This window comes from Amblyomma maculatum, unplaced genomic scaffold (genome assembly GCF_055883805.1).
Source record: "Amblyomma maculatum isolate TAMU_Amacu unplaced genomic scaffold, ASM5588380v1 scaffold_64, whole genome shotgun sequence".
Taxonomy (NCBI): domain Eukaryota; kingdom Metazoa; phylum Arthropoda; class Arachnida; order Ixodida; family Ixodidae; genus Amblyomma; species Amblyomma maculatum.
In genome coordinates, this window is record NW_028146789.1 from 36,115 (window position 1) to 54,390 (window position 18,276).

Sequence of the window (18,276 nt, forward strand, 5' to 3'; positions counted from 1 at the left end):
GGTCAAGACCAGGACGCGTGGTCAAGACCAGTTTAGCGATTTTAGCGCTTTCACAAGTCTGGAACGCACTACGGAAGTTCGCCAGGTCAAATCACTGCCTTCACTATACTATTGTAGAAAAGTCCATCAACAATACCAACGCATTTTGTCTAGCACTTTGTCGGCGCTAAAGTGAAAAATGTACAGCGGGCGCCAGCGAAACATGGGACCAGCTGGAAGAACATCTCGTACGTAAGAAAAATTCCTGACAGGCTTGCGTCCGCGACGCTGTCAGTCTACAGAAAGGTGCACAAAAGCAAATGTATACCGGCCAATTATGAGCCGATCTAACCCACGAACAGCCTCGGCATTTCGCTCAGAAAGAGAGGCCAGGAGAATTACGCCAAGGACACTCCGCACTCAGGAGCATGCCATTCGAACGTTGTAGTGCGTGGATGGATACATCTGTTATGCAAGTGCCGTCAGAAGCGAGCGGTTTTCGCATAACCGTCGCGCGGCCTACAGGAACTTAGCATGCATATATGGTGAGATTCGTACATCGATACTTTCCGAGCTCAATTAGCCTAAACGCTGCGGTCATTCTCGTCGGTTTGAAAAGCAATATTCTCAGTAGCGAGATCCAAAACTCATCCTTTGCCCTTCGCAACATTAATGCGGTGCCACGCGTGAGCGCGAATGGTACTATGCCATCAAATTTGCAGTATTTCCGGACGTCAACCCCTCCACGCCGAGTCTCGCTCACTTTTGACACGACTGGTGTATAGCAAAGCGAACAGTGTATGGCAGTCGGTGATCGCAACACAGTCACTGCGGCCCGTTCACCAGGCACACTTTAATGACTAAATAATCCCTGACTCTGCCGTTCTTGAGGCAAATTAATCCGATAGCTTCCTATATTTTTCCAGGCAAGTTGCCGGACCAGTCCACCGGCTACACAGCCATAGACCGCATAGAACTATAGACGTCGAAGAGCAGCGAGCTCACCTTGACCTTCCTGGGTGCGTCTTGCGCAGTGTTGCTGCCTTTCCGGCGGGGAGTGAGCATGATGCGCATACGGTCCAGGCCTTTCTCGATGGATCCGAAAACGCGCTTGGCCGAGCTGCCACGACCCAGCGAGAAAGATGCCGCTGCCGTCTTCCTGTCGGGGGTGCGCAGCGGGCTTTGCCGGAACTCGGCGTCCGCCGACGGGGCCCGAGAGCTGGAACAAGAAGCGTGGGATACCGAGGCGGGCTAAGTAATGGCGAAAACAAGTTACAACCACTGGAAAATGGACTTAGAGGCATGGCAGCATACCGTATACGTAACACTCACACCACGAGGTTTCTGATGGCAGCGCAGGGCTTCCGATTAATTTTCTCCACCTGCGTTTTTTTTTTCTTTTTTTTTAACCAACAGGAAAACTCTGTACGCAGGCGCATACGCAGTTCGCCTTCGTCGCAATACGGCTGCTATACGGTCGAGATTGAAATGGCGAACTCGTGCTTACCAGCCCAGCGTCATGAACAATCAGCACGAAATAAGGCACGCGCGGTTAGTACTTGGGAGACAGGTCCAGTACACAAGAAACAGTACAACAAAGAGGAACAGGAGACGAAGCCCCATGAAAGGACCCGCCTGAAAGCGCACACACACAAGAGAATTACAGAGCAGCACCGAACAGTGAAACTGCAAAAAAAAAAAAAAAAAAAAGAACGGTAAAAATGAGTAGCACCCTTAATAGCTTCGTTTTCCAAAGCAATATAATACAAACGAGTGCAACAACAACAACAAAAGGAAAACGAATATAAGAAAAACTTGTAGTGTTCCGAAGAATGCACTGTATACTCTCCGCGTAAAATATTGCGAGGAATTGGTTACCACACTAAGTCACGTTCGTGAGATTAAATTAAAAGTAAGAGCAAGGTCTCACTATATCCGGTTAGTGTGCACTACGTCTTTAAATCAGAGGTGTAGTAAATATTGCACCTGTTAATGTAACCCTGATTGCTGACAGCCAACATATTAGCATAACCAAGTATAGCTCCTTCCGTAACTCTAGGCTCCCCAGCCCGGATGCTAGTGAACAGAGTGCTGCCTTCAGGAGCTTGTGGCCTTAATGTGTACGTAGTGTGTGCATGTAGTGCATTCCAGTGACCGCTCGCGTGCGGTGTGAATAATAGAGGGACCTTTAGCTTTAGAATAGGGGACCCCTACTCTAAAACTCGCTGATCAAACTCGGGCTTCGGGTAAATCAATGAACAGTCTTCGCGGCGAAAGAGCCCACGCTATCCGCGACCTAAAAAGGCGAAGAAGAGACGCAGCTCGAAAATCTGTCGATGCTTACCGTCTTTTTTAACATTCGCGGCATTGTGCACCAAGTATTAGTCCCCCGGGGCCAGGCCGTCAATAGCGAGTTCTACTGTCAATTTTTAAAACGTCTCAGGGAGAATAATGTGGCGAAAACGACCGGATCTGCACCGCGTAAAAGCTGCAGGATGCTCCACGACGACAATTAACTCTGTAACCAAGTTTTCCTCACACCCGAGTCGACCTTCCGTAATAGCACCACCTCACTCCCGCTCCACTGTACGGTGACGCTATACAATTAGCTCTTGCGGACTTCGCCCTCTTTGTAAAGATGAATATCCGCCTCGAAGGTCGTCGTTAGGACACCCCTGCGGCTAACCTGCGCAAATCACAGAAGGTGCTTGACAGGCACTTTCGAAAAAAAAAAAAAAACAGTTCGAGGGCACGTTCCAGCAGAGGCAGGGACGCTTCCCTGTATTGCTACGCAAAAGGGTTATTTCGAAGGTCATAGTGCGTGACCCTGGGTAAATGAAACACTACCACGTGAATACAGCTACTCTCCAAACTTTGATAGCAACTTGTACGTATAGTTTAAACATGATAATGTAAATACTTCCAATTACCTTGCTTACTCCTTCGGTTATAACATGAGACAAAGGCATGCACTAACAATAACCCCTCTAAACACGCGAAATGACTTTTAAAAGTGCTTTTTTCCTAGGACAATTACAGAATGGAACGATATTAATAGTGATATTGTTAACCAGGATTATTTACTAATGTATGAAAAGTGCAGGCAAATGTTATGAATTTGTTCGTGTTTATTTCTTGCATTTTGGTTGTTTTCCTACCCTGCTACCGACAGCTAGCAACATGTGTCCAACAGTTATTATATGCTTCTCTTGGTAAACACTGCAACCTTTTCTTTTTTTTAAGTATGAATACCCCTCGCGGTTCATCCTAAACGCTCCGTTCCTGGATTGCGAAAACGTTCGTAGCGCATTATACTTGCCATCTAAATAGTATGTGCCTCTTGCTTTTCGCGGGCGTTACCAGGTTTGCAAATATGTAGGCCAGACAACTTTGCCACGAGAACATATCGAACAAACCGGCTGCGAACACTGCATGGGGTGATACGTGGTATCGTTCTGAAAGGGGAAGAGGCCCGTTACTTTCGAGAGAAAGAGCCCGGGCTTCCCGCCACTTCTCCGCGCCCGATCGGCGCCGGCCCCGTTGTTTCAAGGCGCGGCCAGCGAGAGAGTGAGAGCGGGGGAGCGAAGTGGCCACAACAATGGCGACCCATGGGTGTACGACCACCAGCGCGGTGCCGATCAGTTCTTTCCAGGGAGCCGGCGGACCGTGAAATGAGATCGCGAGCCACCTCTTGACCCCCGCCGGGCAGAGAGGAGTAGCGATCCCGGAGGGGAGGGGGGTGGATTTCCCAGCGTCGCCAGCGAGGCCGCTTGTCTTCGAGGGCGATATGAAAGCCGGCGCATATTGCGTCCGCGATGCGAGCTCGCGCCAATGCCGCGCACAGCATAGCTCGACTAGCGCCGCCACCCCTCTCCGCATCTGGGCGCTCAAAGAAACGAGCCGCTCTTCCCAGTCGCTGGCAAATGGAGATAGATCACCGCCAGAATAGGCCGGATTAATTGCTAACACGCGCGCCGCACCTCTGCGTAGTGGACGCATGCGTCACGACTATGGTCTGCCGACTGCAGGACACACCACACTCTCGGCTCGCGGAACCCACAGTTGGCAACGAACAGCCGCGTTGCATAGCAAAGTAGTGCCTGCGTCCATGTACTTCAGGCTCGGGACGCGCTGCTGGGACCTACGGTCTCCAGAAAACCTCTTACTGAATGAATAAGAATGCGGGGCACCACGACGCTATTATCTGGCCCGCCTCTCCCCACACTAGCCCCGGCTGAAATGCACGTGGAGGCACGAAATGGATTTGGGCACTCATTCCCGGAGTTGATCAACGCCGAGCGTTCAAAGTAAAGTCAGTCCGCACGGTTTCCCCACGCAGAGCCTGAAGCATTGCATAGCTCGTGACCAACGAAAAATCCACCATAGGAATTTCTGAAACAGGTATAACGAGGTTGCGCGCCTACATCGGGCTCAAGCGACATCGACATGGACGCATGCAGCTGCCCACAGCGCCAGCAGCTGAACCATCTTCGCGAGCGAGAGACGCAGAGCAACGTCTGTACCTGCAAGGTCGAAGCATTATTGTCCCAGTGAATGAAAAGAAACAAAACGTCATTTTTCTTTTTTTTCTTTTCAACATTCCGCCAAACAAGCCCCGAACTTTGAAACTAAGAGCCCCACGGTGAGAGCGAATGCGAAGGAAACACTGCACTAAAGGCGCTGATGTTAGCATGGGGGCGTGAAAAAAATGAGTTTCGAGAAAAGAAAAAGACAGCCGCTTTTATCAGCAGCAAAGTGTTCGGTGCACATTTATCTTGGTGCCTGTTCCGCACGCCTATAGCTTCACTGCGAGGGCACAGCCGGACCCAAGAAATTGGATGTCTTTTTTTCTTCTTCTTTTGGCGCATAAAGTGGCTGATGCTCTATCACGCGCGGCGAACAACGTGGATGAAAGATCCGGCACCAGACATGCAAACTTCGTGACAAAGTGCAGGCATAGTCGCACTACGATCTGGGCACCTTCCCTTAAAGGGCCACTGTCCAGGGAAGGCCCTTTTAAGCAAATGAGCCCAGTGTTTCGATCAGGTACCGGAGATAGTCTGTGCAAAATGCTAGAGTGACACGCGCGCCGCAAAGCATCGAAAATACAATTCAAAGCTCTCTCGTGCTCTCCTCCGGGAAGCCAGCTTCCCCGTTTCCTGCGCTGGCGCGACGGGCCACAGCAATGACGTACGTACCGCGAACGATGTCCATTGGCCCGTCTCGCTGACTGACGGGCGAAGGATGGGTGTCTACCGCTCGCAGCGCGCTTTTCCCTCGCCACGGCCAGACTGAATCCAGCGGCGCGCGCTCCCTCGACCGTTTTTTATTTTTTTTCCGCGCTCGCGGAGAGCCACACCCCACCTCCCGCCAAACGCGGAGGAGGAAGGGGAATTTGTATTGCGGAGGCTAGACGACCTCGGGCAGGAGAGTGAAAAACCTTTGCGAGGGAACGGAAGGAGAGGGGCATGACAGAATCGGGTGATTGCGGTGGCTGTAACTGCGTTATTAGTTACTCTTTTCAAAAACATTTTGCGGCCTTGCGTTCTAGGGGCGAAGTCTCATAGTCACCGGGGAAAACAATATTTTCGTCCGGAGGGTGGACAGTGGGCCTTTAACAGAAAATAGTCCGGTGCGGAGTATGTGACGTGAAAGCATTAATGGTTCCCGTTCGTCGCGCTCCCTTGCGGATCCTCGTTCACGTAGATACTTTGCTACTCACCTAAGCAGTAATCCTTAAATTCTGCCTATATTATCTCACACGTGCTCATCAGCATGCAGCAGGCAGTCATAAGATATGATAGTGAAAGGCCGCCAGACACAGATAAAAATTCCCGCTTTAACCAAACCGTAAGAACATTTTGTGCGGCCTATAGGGGGGAAAAGCCATATGCGTGGTCGGCGGAGGGAGGTGTTCCACAACCAGCTCACGCGATAAACAAAATCAAGCAAACAAAAAAGGAAATGCCCCCGTGCAACTACTGCAATCAAACTGAACGGCGCAAATTTGAGGCCGCGCGCAGATCACGCCGCTTCAACTGGTTGACCGCAGACCACGGAACAAAGAAAAAAGTGTTTCGAAGATACGTTCATTCGTTTCCTTATTCTGGCCTTCGTCGATTGACCCCTTCTCCATCAAAATGAACATCCCACGCACAAGAACGCATTCGTGCTGTGCCAGTTTGCATTGGACGAGGATTCGGTCGCATAACCACAGCGCGAACCGGGTCGATCGCGTGCATGCATCATACATGGCGGCCGTCGCAGCGCCAAGAGAAGTGCCGTTCGAGAGCCACTTCCTCGGCAGAGCCGTGGGCGCGCGTCAGCGGCTGCCCTCGAGGGCGACAGTCAACCCGACGGCCGACCGGCGCTTGCCGGCAGGCGCCGCATTTGCATGCCAAAGCACGCTCTGCCGGGCCGGCCATGCAAATGGCCACCAGAGAAGAGCGGCGCGTGCGCGCGTACACGCGACACGCGCGGACGTGCGCTCGATTTGCATCGCGGGGTCGACGAGCATCATCCTCGCAAAGGCGACATTCTTTTCCAGTGTCGCAATATCCCCAGCGGAGGAGCAGAAACGAAACCAAAGCGGCGCGCCCGAGTTATGTCGAACGGCGCGATGCGTACACGACACATGTAGGTACCGCATTATAGTGTATTATGAGCGACGCTTTATCTCCCGCTTTGTTCAGACGGACGCAGCTTCCCCCTCTGTCGTCACATCGTGCTTCTCAGCGCGCTGCCACACTGTTTTCTGCGGTGTCTTCCCTCGTTTTGCCGTATGTAAATGCCGTCTCGAAAGAGAACAGCGTTCTTCGCTTCTTCTCGGAGATCTTCGCCGGATGCCCTCGAGCACATTTACTTCCGCGAAAGCTTCGTTCGTATCGCTCTCCTCTCGTATTTCGGTCGATATCCGCGGCACTAATTTTTCCGGACGCCTCGCGAACCACGATTCTCTCGCGGTTTTCGGCGTCATTCCTGACGCCGCGGCGACTCGCTTTGAATAGCCAGAGTTCCAATCCTGGAACCGTCTGCACCCCCACAAGGCGGCGCAGAAGAAAAACCAGAGGTCTGCTTATGTTCGGGGCAATCTGTGCACTTTTGGAGTGCGCCACACGAAACCCGTAACACACGATATAAGGTAGTCGCCCCGGTCATGAGCGAGGTGGAATACGCATTTTCTTGGGAACGCGCGCGCGAACAGGAACAAGGAAATAAAAATTGAATTACCGGCAAGCAGTTTCCAAGTGTGAAAAGTCTTCCCCAAATCGATGAATTTGTATCATTAAATTAATGATAATTCTTTGCAAGGCAAACGTGATAATTGTCCCCAGCGTGTGGCCTCCACGTCGCGCCAGAGGCCTCCATGGGGCCAGGAGAAGTGAATGCACAAGACGACTGAATTCAAGCAGAACGGTATTTAGGCCATTGTTTCGAGTGGAAACCTGCGAACAGCTGCAAAGCGAGCGCCATACCGCGGCGACACATACGGTTCAGGTCAGGTTTCAATTCACAGGCCGCGGCGTGCCCGCGCATTTCGAGGGAGGCGAAGCGCAAACCCTTCGCATGAAGATTATTCACGGTGAAACAAACCGTGCAGTAAACAAAACTAGTCCGGAGCTCGATCATCACGGCCAGTCTGATAAATGCAGGCCGTAACAGCTTTATTAGTATGTGTTATAGTTACTATATTTTTAAGAAAGGTCGCATTTGGGCGAACGTAGATCTGTTATTTATTTATTCAAGTACCTACATATCGCCCTGGTGGGCATTACAGTAGGGGGGACGAGGCAAAAAACTTGAACACTTGTCAGTGCCGAAGTTCTAAAGTGAAAACAATACAGGCATCAAATACATCGTCCTGATGGGCATTGCAGAAGTGTGGAACGATAGAAACCGATTTCAAAGCATCAGAGTAATAAAAAATACAAGAAACAAACGCGAGCAATCAATAATTGCTCCCAAGTAATAAATAAACACACGCAACAAAGACGGGTAATCAATCAGTGGACACGAAAGGGGGAAAATGGAGAAAGCTACGCGTAATGACTAAGTGCATCGACAAACTTAGCACGATCAGCAGTTTCAACAATGTCAGGACACAGCCGGTGCCATTTACTGATAGTGCACGGAAACAACGACTTTTAATAAACAGATGTGCGGGCAAAAATTTCTTTAATCTTTAGGCTGTGATCTCGCCGCTCAGATACATAACTCGGTGTCTGTAAATATGTACTTTTAACTAACGGTGTTTCGTTGTACAGTACGTCCCGCAAGAATAAAAGGCGGAATCGTTCACGGCGTAGGGAAATGTCCTCCCAGTTAATTTGACGTTTTATATCGGAGATGCTACTGGGAAATTGGTAACAACTAGTTACAAAGCGGGCGGCACGATTCTGAATAGCTTCTATACTATTAATGAGATGCTGTGTGGGAGGGTCCCACACAATACAGGCATATTCAGATATTTATTCTGATTCCTTTGTTGGGTGCTCTGGCTACACATTGTTCGTGCGAATTCTCCTCTGCGTGCTACAAGCACTGCCCCCCTCCCCTCACTCGCATAACGCCAGCATCTACACGCCACCACACCCTGGCCGACTCACACGCAAGCTCTGGACTATATCCTGCAGTAGAACGCGTGGAACGACACAAGAAAAAGATCGAACTTATCTGGCAAGGACGACAGCCTCTCCCTATGCGTACATAAGCATGCCGCGCCACTAACGGTTATCGAACGAAAAACGTGCGTGGGCGCACGCATGGAATGATAAAAATAATAATAAAAAAGAAAACGGTTAAAAAAAGAAAAGAAACGAGAAGACCAGAAGCCCAGAAGACCTTCGCGAAGTGCAGGCACTGACACCCGAATGATATCTCCGCTCCACCTTGCCATCTCATCCGGCGGAATCTTCGGCGAACGGCCCGCGGAGAGGACACAGCGGCAGGATTGCGACAGCGGCAAGCAGGCGCCACGCGTGCAACGCATTCGGACGCGGCTCACTACGCATCCACCAATGCCACATCTCCTCCGCTATTTTTTTTTTTTTTTCCTTCCCGCGTTCGGGTATATATGTTATACTTCTGGGAATACATGAAACGACGCCACGTAAGCATGCAGTGCTGCGAGTCCGACGCGACAATTTTCGAACGACACTAGAGAGCTCACGCGCTCTTCGCGTTGCCCGGCCAAGCTTGCGGTCGGTGCGCGCTTCAATAAACACGCCGAAGAGGAATGACCGTGCCCGCTAGCCCGAAAAAAAAAAAAAAAAAAAAAAAAAAAAAAAAAAAAAAAAGCCTACAAAGCAAGAACGGGGAAATATCATACAGCGCTGGGCTGACGCGGTATATGCTCCTCCGGTTATGTTCGCACTTCCTGCGTCCCACATTCGTTGAAAACTGCGCAGTCACGCCGTGCAAGCTCAGCCAAACGTATATAGGCGGCAAAACTCTCAGAGCATTTTCGTTCTCAACTAATACGCCGAAACAAACCGCAGAAGAAGCAGAGTAAAAACAAAACAAAAAGCAAGCAGCTCGAGCTTCGAGAGCGAAAGTGCCGAAAAATATAGGAGCACGAAGTACACGCACCATAGAGAGAGTATATATGACACAGAAAGAGTATCACGACAGCGACGACAGAAATCGACAACCATGCAGGGCGCCATAGAGCCAGCACATTCGACGCGTTTTCGCGATGGCCGGGCGCGAATCATCGATGCTTTCTTCTTTTCCTCGTGCGGGACTGCGCGCAGCGGCGAATGCTCCAACGAATGCCAGGAAAGGAACGCAAAATAACACTATAGTTTCATGCAAGACAAGCCAAAGGGAGAGGCCCCAGTAAGCTTCGGCCAAGCTGAGACTGCCGTGGCTGACGTGAGAACGGTTCGCATGAGTAAGAACTGATACAGGTGGGATTATAACTTCATTCACTGCTTATAGACCTTTGCATCGGGCGAGGAGGTGGAGGTCAAAACACCTCCTCTTTTGGCTGTTGCAAAGCGGTTCCGCTGCCGCTTCCACCGTACTGACGTCAGGCGCTCTCAACCGCCCAGCGAGGATTATGGAGACGCCCAGGAGGCCCTCGTTGTTAAGGGCAAGACAAAAACGGATCACGGAGTGAGTTGACGGGCCAGTACAGAGTGGAGCGCACTCCATAGCTCCATGTTTATCACCTGCGGTGGCAGCCGACTTTAACGCTGCCTTTGAGAGTAAAACTACGAGAAAGAAGTACTGGGCAGGTAAGGCCACCCAAGCACCAGTCGGGATGAATTGGGGCACGAAATAGCGTCCCTTTACTTCAATAGTCGGAACGGCGCGCACGAAGAGACTCGACGAAGTGAAAGTTCACACAAGCCCATGCACGAACGTCGTGCACGAGAGAATGGATTTTTTGTTTGTTTGTTTCTGCAAGCAGTTGGTTGGTTGGTTGGTTTGGTTGGTTTGTGGGGTTTAACGTCCCAAAGCGACTCAGGCTATGAGAGACGCCGTAGTGGAGGACTCCGGAAATTTCGACCACCTGGAGTTGAGCGTGCGGATATAAGAAAGGGATGAGCACCGTCTGCTCGCTTTTTAACGCTGCCCCGAACGTCCAAGCAAACAGTCACTTTGTGTAGTACACAATGTACCATACGTGGTAAACGTGGCCTCCCCATAGAGACGTGTCATGCTCATCCATTTAGCTATTCAGCTATGCGCACGTGGGTTCAGAAAAACAACACTGGTATCACCACGCGAAAGTTTAACTTTTTTTGAGCAAAGTTCGGCTTCCGTTTCTTCTCTGCACATTCTTTTTACATCATACGTTTAAAAAACTGAATAGCCTTCATCTGACAGCGAAAAACAGCGTTAAACATGAGCTCCCAGACACTGAAGAACGCCCAAGTGGCGCAAAGTTGCCCCGAATTTAAGGTACGAAATATACGGCCGAAGCTGTCTCGAAACAAAAACGCAAAACAGAAATGGCTACGTCAGTAGTCGTGAAAGTAAAAAAAGCGCACGCCAAATGAAGAACCTTGCGATTTATCTTACAAGTGCCGCTCAAAAACTCCGACTTTCTATCTAATTGCATCTAATTGAATGTATTAATTGAAACAGGTTACATTCAAATTAAAGTCCGTATCTTTCTCGAGATCAAGCAAAGCCCGCCCTTCTAAGAAATCAACCAGAAGTCCGATGGCGCCATATCTGTATTATAAGCTGTAGGCGGAAAGTGTATCAGCGCTGGCCAGTCCTATATCCAAAAGTAATGTAATCTCTAGGAAGAGAAAGTTCTAGATTTCCGTTTCCATACAACGCCTTTCACTTCCATTACTTCGTGGCAGAGTTACAACACCGTGGAGAAAACTTATTGAGCCCCCTTCGCGGTTGCTTATTTAGCTTATCGGTCCCGATTCCTCGCCCTGAGCACGGCTCGAGAGGCACACAATCGCTACAAACGCCAAAGGGCAGCGAAGACCTCGCGTTGCGCGAACGAAGAGAAAAAAAAAAAAAATCAAAGCAAGGCGGCATCCTCTGCCGAGACACCAGAAGGTCCTCTTCTCGAAGATATCGCTCCGCAGTCCACGCCGAAAACAAGGACGCCACACAACAGACCTGGAGCATCTAAATCCAGCTTTAAACAGTGCGCATTGGGCGCATCATATAGACTCGGAATAGCGTGGCGCTCCGTGGTGAATGCGAAAACTGCAAACAGGCGAGCGAACACTTAACAAAACACTTCTATGCAAAACAGAAAAAGATAAGAGGGAGGGCGGATCAGGTGCGTGCGTCTCGAAAGCCCTCCCAATGGGGGAGCATTCGTTCAAAAAGAAAGAAAAAAAAAAAAAAACCCGACGAGTTGATAAAAAAAAAAGAAAATAAAAAGAAACGGAACTTAAAGAGGAGAGCTAACCGCGAGCGGAAAAGCGTTTAAGCCCGTACGCCGCATACCCGCCCAAGACACACCGCGAAAGGCTTTTCGCGGCGGCCATTCCTGGAGGTGCTCGCGCCCAGGAGAGGCAGCGACGTTGACCAATCGGAAAAAACCGGAGCCGACGAAGCGGCTGCCTCAATCTGCGCGACCACCGGCCTGAGAAATTAAACGCACCCGAGGGGAAGAAATTTCCTCCCAGCTCGCACCAGGGAGAGCCACCGACGAAGAGCAACCGTGGACGAAAAAAAAAAAAAAAAAAAAAAAAAAGATAACAGAAGCAGGCTCCCGTTCGAACGACCACGTAAGCTCCCACAGCCACAAGCGAAGGCAGGCGAAAAAGAATGGTGGCGCCTGGAGGTTAGCAACCGCGGCCCACAGACGCGAAAAGCCTAAGCGGATGTGACACCACCGCGCCGGTACGACCCGCTTCCAAAACGGCACCGCGCCAATTCCGTGCAGCAGTTCCCAAAACAGTGGCGCGGCCACAAGAGTGGGGCGGGCAACACCCCTCCTTCCACCATGCCTCCCAGCGAATCCTCCCATCGCCCCACTCAGGAGGGATTGTTTGGCCGCCGCAAATCCTCACAATTTTCGGGGAAATTTCTTTTTGCTGATTCGTTCTTTTCTTTCTCTTCTAACTCCGTAGATAATACGCGGCATGCACCCCAGTAGCGTTTGGCGCTCAAGTGCCGGGGCTCAAAAGTACTCAAAAACTAGACGTCAAACCTCCCGTACGCCCCCTTCCCGATGCGCAGCTGGGGGTCGCGGCGTGAGCGAAAGCTGAAGTTCCACAGGCAACAGATTTTGACGCCCACATCCCCCCGAATCGCACGGTGCAAACAAAACACGCGCATATCTAAACGGTGCATCGGCATCGACTCTCCACATGACGATACAATCCGTGCGATGCCGAAGCAGGCAGTGGCAGAGCGAAGGAGAGGCCAAGCCTGCCACGATTCCCATCTCAAAGGTGGGCAGCTCCAGTCAACTCGATTGTGTCACGCGGTCTCGTGACGTTACAAAACGCCTATCAGTGACCAGCCATGTAACCTGCCAGCCTCCACCTGCCAGCACAAGCGTTCTCACGATTTTTCGCTCACAACGACGACAACGCCACATTTTTCGGATAGCGGGTCCTTTAACGTTGCCACTTTAAAAGTACGTGGACAGCGTGGTTTCTAAAGAGGAAAAATTGCTTTGGTTTACAGGGTTTAACGTTCCAAAGCGACACTGTATAAGATGAGAAGCGCCGTATAGTGGACGGCTTCAGGATAATTTCGATCACCTGGTGGCGCTTCGATATCCCCGCCCCCCATACACCGCCGCTTGCGTTGCGCCTCTATCTAAACGCAGCCGCCACAGCCGGGGTCGAATCCGAGTCCTCGGGAATCAGCAGAAGAGCGCCCTAACCACGAGCCACCGCGGCAGGACTAGAGGAGAAATTAACAGCGCAGTCAAGGCGAGGATGAAGAGAGACGTAAGGCTCGGTCACACGCGCGACTCGCGGAGGTTGCGCAACCATTTTGGTCGAAAAGCGTTGCACAATGGTCGCATCGGCCGAAAAACGACAGTCGCCGGCCGTTGGAGCGCTGCTCGATTTTCCAGCCTTGCGACTGCTAGTCGCAAACCGGTTACCCATCAGCGACTCAGCTGAAGTGAACGGAAGTTAGTTTTTACGCCCGACTTCGTGAACAGCCATGATCGACAAGTCTCGTTCCGAACGAGACCAATTCGGAAAAAATATCGGCGGGTCACCCTTGCAAGTGTGAACATCTACAGGCCGAGCTCAGCGGCTCCCTCGTCACATGCGACAGCTGGTTGTACACCTAAATTAAAGTTCGCCGTTCCCTTTATTTTTAGGGTTCCGTTGTAGAATCGCTTAACAATGCAACCAAAAGATCACGACTACGGAAAGAAAGAACTCAGGGAGAGAGAGAGAGTGAGGAGAGAAAAAACTCTAGGTAGTTGTTTGAGCGCAACAATGTTTTTCGCTTTAGCTAAGGCGCCCTACGAACTGCTCGTACCCTAAAGGTTGCACGAGCCCCGGAATCAAATGCTTTCAGAAAATTAAGTACAAACGCTCGAGACTGCGCTTACGTGTGAGAATGCGAAATCTTTACATTCCTTTGTAAAGTGCCGATTCATACTGTAATAAATAATGACCCCGAATTAGGATTATCTGAGGTCATAAAACTTTGCTTCATCATTCACGACTACACCTGTCCTCTTACATACTTTGTGGCCCCGAAACATCGGCATTGTGGAGTCATTCGAATTACGTGCCATGTATGCCGCCATCACCGGTCATCTATCAGTGCACGGCCATGTCACCTGCCAGAGGTATGCTGGTGAGGAGGACCGTGCTGTATGCTTCCCGAGTTAACAGGAGCGTCATAGATATAAAGCCACGATTACACCAAGCCGTACTAACGTGCCTCGCGAGGCCTAGGAGTAGCGCGTCTGACGCGGGATCCAAGGGTCCCAAATTCGGCTATTACATGTGTTCTCGTGACGTCACACAAACAGCCGACCAATCAGTGCACGGTTACGTATTAACGCTCGGTTTGGTTTGGCGTACGGGGGTTTAACCCCCACTACTGCCAGAGTGTTTTGCAGAATCAGAAGGCAAATTTTTCGAGACCTTTAAGCTCCGCCTTCAAGGATGTGACGCGACAGCATTAACGGGCTCCCGTCAGCTCCCTTCGCGGATTCTCGTTCGCACCCATGTACTTTTCCACTAGCCTTATCGCCGAATTTGCCTCTACCTTATCTCACACATATTCATTAGCATACACTCATAACATACCACATTATGTGAGAGACCAGCCGACACAGATATGTAGCCCCATTTTAAAGAAACCATACTAACGTGCCCGCATATGGCCTCGGGGAATTGTACGCCTGACTGAGAATGGTTCTGGAAGAAATTGCAGTCTCCTCCCATCTGAATTGAGAAACACGAGCTGGCAGCGGTTACACTTCGGATGGAGTAGTTGTAATTGCAATCGGTTACTTATCTGCTGTGCAACAAGGCTGCGCATCAATGCATGAACATCACGTTCTTTCCCGTGCATTAAAATGCAGAGGGCCCGGAACGGTAAATAGGCCAGGATGGAAGCTTGAGCGAGTTGGTGACGGTTTTCTTGCAACATAGCGCTAAACAGACAGGGATACAGCGAGACACAGCGCCCGTCCCGCGTGTCCTTGTCTGTTTAGCGCTATGTTGCAAGAAAAGGCAAATAGGCGCACGAAAAAAAAAAAAAAAAAAAAAAAAAAAGAAAGAAAAAAAAGGGGGGGGGGGGGGGGGCGTGTGAGGGGGCACTGGCAGGCACACATTTCGTAAAAATGCCCAAGCCCTTCCTCGGGTGCTCTGTTGCATCCACTCGGTCATCATCCCGTCTTATACGGCTACAAGAGGAGAGCGAGCAAACGGAGGCCTGTTTCACTTGCGTGTTTCCTCAGGCCGAAGGGGGCGAATAAATTGATTTCTGAGCGAAACTGTGCGGAGTCCTTTCGTTAGGAAAAACAAACAAACCCGCCAAGCGTTATAGAGAAGGCGGGAAGGAAGAATACTCGGTTTGTTTTCTTTTTTTTTTTTTTTACCAGTGGGTGCGCATTAATTATCATTCTCAGCACGGGCTGAGTGCCGCACTGCAATTAGCGGAAAGGCACTTGCGTATGTACACCCGCTAGCATACAAACACAGCCCCCGGTCACTGGGACGCACTACACACTGCCGCTGCGCCAGTACCTGTATATAGGGGCGAGAAACGGCGATAAGAAGAGTGAAGAACACGCGCTGGGTGTTCGGCTGATAAACCGCGGAGCGACGTGCAGAAGGCGGCATCAACCGCTAACGCCGTACATGTATATACGGGGAAACGGCCGTTACTTACCTCTTCTTGACCGGCGTGTCCGAGTCAGAAGAGACGGCAGCATTCTGCGAGGCCAGCCCTGCGGAGACGGGAAAATAACACCACGAATAAGACACTGAAACGAGAACTCAATTAAAACGCGGCTCTACATTACGTTCGCAAGGACGCACGCACATACGCAGGCGTCGCAGTACTCGCCAGGTATACACAAACTTACATAAGCGAGAGGTGACTAGCTCCAACGCCAACTGTGGATGCAAGCGGGGGCGCCACCAAACAACGCAACCAACCATAGAAGTCTTAAATGACTCGAATTTATGCATCCACCACAAAGTGGAGCGTAGGTCTCTGTAGAAGGTTCGTCCAGGTGTCATTATCCTATTCGACTCCTTCTGTACACATATTTAAATCACGAGGGGGAAACGTGGCACGCCGTGACAACTTTCTCGCACATTGAACAAAGCACGCGTTTCTTTTTCACTGACCGCCATCGCAAACGCCTTTCTCTTTTACTCAAATCGAGCGCTTCCATCGCACCGGCTTCAAGCTCGCGCCCTTTCTCCTTTCATATTTCGGGAGAGCGCACTGCAGCTCCGGAGACTTCGTTCGCTCGGCAAACACAACCTAGGTTTATTCCTCCTTTACAGCGACGTAGCAGAGAAGACGTCTCCGCATCGCTGGAGCCGGACCGGCGCTGGCGCTGCAGCACAATGACAACGCCAGCGGCGCGCTCAAAAATCAGGCCGCAATACTTGGGCGAAAGATGACAACTGCTAAGCGCCGAGGGAGAAAGGCTTGTCAGACGCCCGCCGAGTTTATTCAGTGCACGTTCCGAGCCAATGACTTCCGAGATGCGCACGCCCGCTTCGAAAGAACACTCATCGAAGCGCCACTACTCTCGGTAGTGCGTGCCCCGTCAACAATGACTGAAAACGACGATAAAGCTTGAAATGAGGGAGAAAAAAAAAAAAAAAAAAGACGGCGACGACTACCACAACAAAGGTAGCGGCCACGAGAGAATTAATCAGCGAGGGAGGCAAAATAAAAAACAACAAAAAGGGAACATTAAATCTCGTCTTGGCAGCACGAAGGAGAAGGAAAGAGAGAGGCGGGGGGGGGGGGGGGGGGAGAAACATCCCTCTAGGCTCCTTAGTCAGTTTTCTTCGTTTTCCTTCGGTTTCTCTCGAGGCGAAACGACGACCACAACAACAACAACAATTGTGATCGCTTCAATCACTCTCGAGACAATGAAGGGAGCAAAAACAAGAGCGTCGAGAGAGACAGACGCCGGCGCCCCGGGGCCCAAGCGGCTGCGCGCCCAAAGTAAGGGCGCGCGGAGGGGGGAAAATGCGAAAGAAGTAAATGGGGAGGAAGGAGAGGCAGAAACGAGACGAGACGGGGGCATCCGTACACGGGCAGCAGCGCGTATACACAGGTTATTAATAGCGCCCGAATTACGCGTGACTCCAAGGAACCATTTCTCAACGAGTTTCAGGCGCGCGCGCGCGCGCGCGCAAACCAGCGCCAGGCCAACAACCCACGACCAGCGCAAACAAGCCCTTCTTTTCGCCCTTTTGGACGGAATTTTCTTCATCCTTTTGCTGTTTGCTTTCCCCATTCGTCTGTCTTTCCCGGCCCGCAGTGGCTGCTTTTCGCCCAAGAACTTGGACGGGCGTCGCGGAATACCGTGCGGATAACGGTCATCAAAGGGGCCCGCGTTCAGAGACACAAAACGCCGCCGGCGCACTACTGAAAAAACGCAAAGAAACGCAATGTCATCGCTTACAATACGCGAAAACTAGCAGAAGCAGAGGAGGCAGATAAACTGTGAACGTGACATTACGGAACGACGACAACATGAATCGGCGATGAGGATTAAGGATCGATACAACCTCACCCGCTCGAAATACGTGCAATACGTGTAAGACGTTGCAGAAACCTGAATCGCTGTTCAACACCTTTCAAAAGCTAGTAGTTGGTCACGTGCACGCCGACTTAATTGTTCGCGTCACACGCCCCCGGGTTGGAAAGAAAGCATCGCTAGAAGCGATGTACGACAAATAGCGTTACACTGGCCGCGCGAGTGGAAATAGTTTTTCGGCACGATAAAACGAGTGGCACTAGTGCACCTCAGGTTTGATTTGTGGGGTTTAACGTCCCAAAGCGACTCAGGCTATAAGAGACGCCGTAGTAGAGGACTCCGGAAATTTCGACCACCTGGGGTTCTTTAACGTGCACTGACATCGCACAGCACACGGGCGTCTTGCTTTTCGCCTCCACTGAAAAGCGGCCGCCGAGGCTGGGATTCGATCCCGCCCGCGTCCTTGGGCGCAGTAGTCGAGCGCCTTGACCGCTGCGTGCACCCCGGCGGGGCACTAGTACACCTCATTCGTACGTGGACATCCTATATAGCCAATACCTCTGACGGCCGCGGGACCATCGCCAGAAGTAGTACTTGCCTAGCTTTTCTGCACACGCGGTGGGGTTCGCAATCGGACGCCAGCGTGACGA

At 51.0% G+C, this 18,276-nt stretch overlaps 1 protein-coding gene across 1 annotated transcript in view; it reads right to left on the reverse strand.

Moving 5' to 3' along the window:
* The window catches only part of LOC146170703 (maternal embryonic leucine zipper kinase-like), a gene marked incomplete at its 3' end in the record, with an annotated part of 114,332 nt that overhangs the window by 11,780 nt on the left and 84,276 nt on the right, over positions 1 to 18,276 (reverse strand). Inside the window, exons 12-13 of the mRNA XM_084586837.1 lie at positions 15,787 to 15,844; positions 985 to 1,198 (exon numbers count right to left, since the gene is read on the reverse strand). Coding sequence (XP_084442963.1) covers positions 985 to 1,198; positions 15,787 to 15,844 — 272 coding nt within the window. The remainder of the gene's footprint in view (positions 1 to 984; positions 1,199 to 15,786; positions 15,845 to 18,276) is intronic.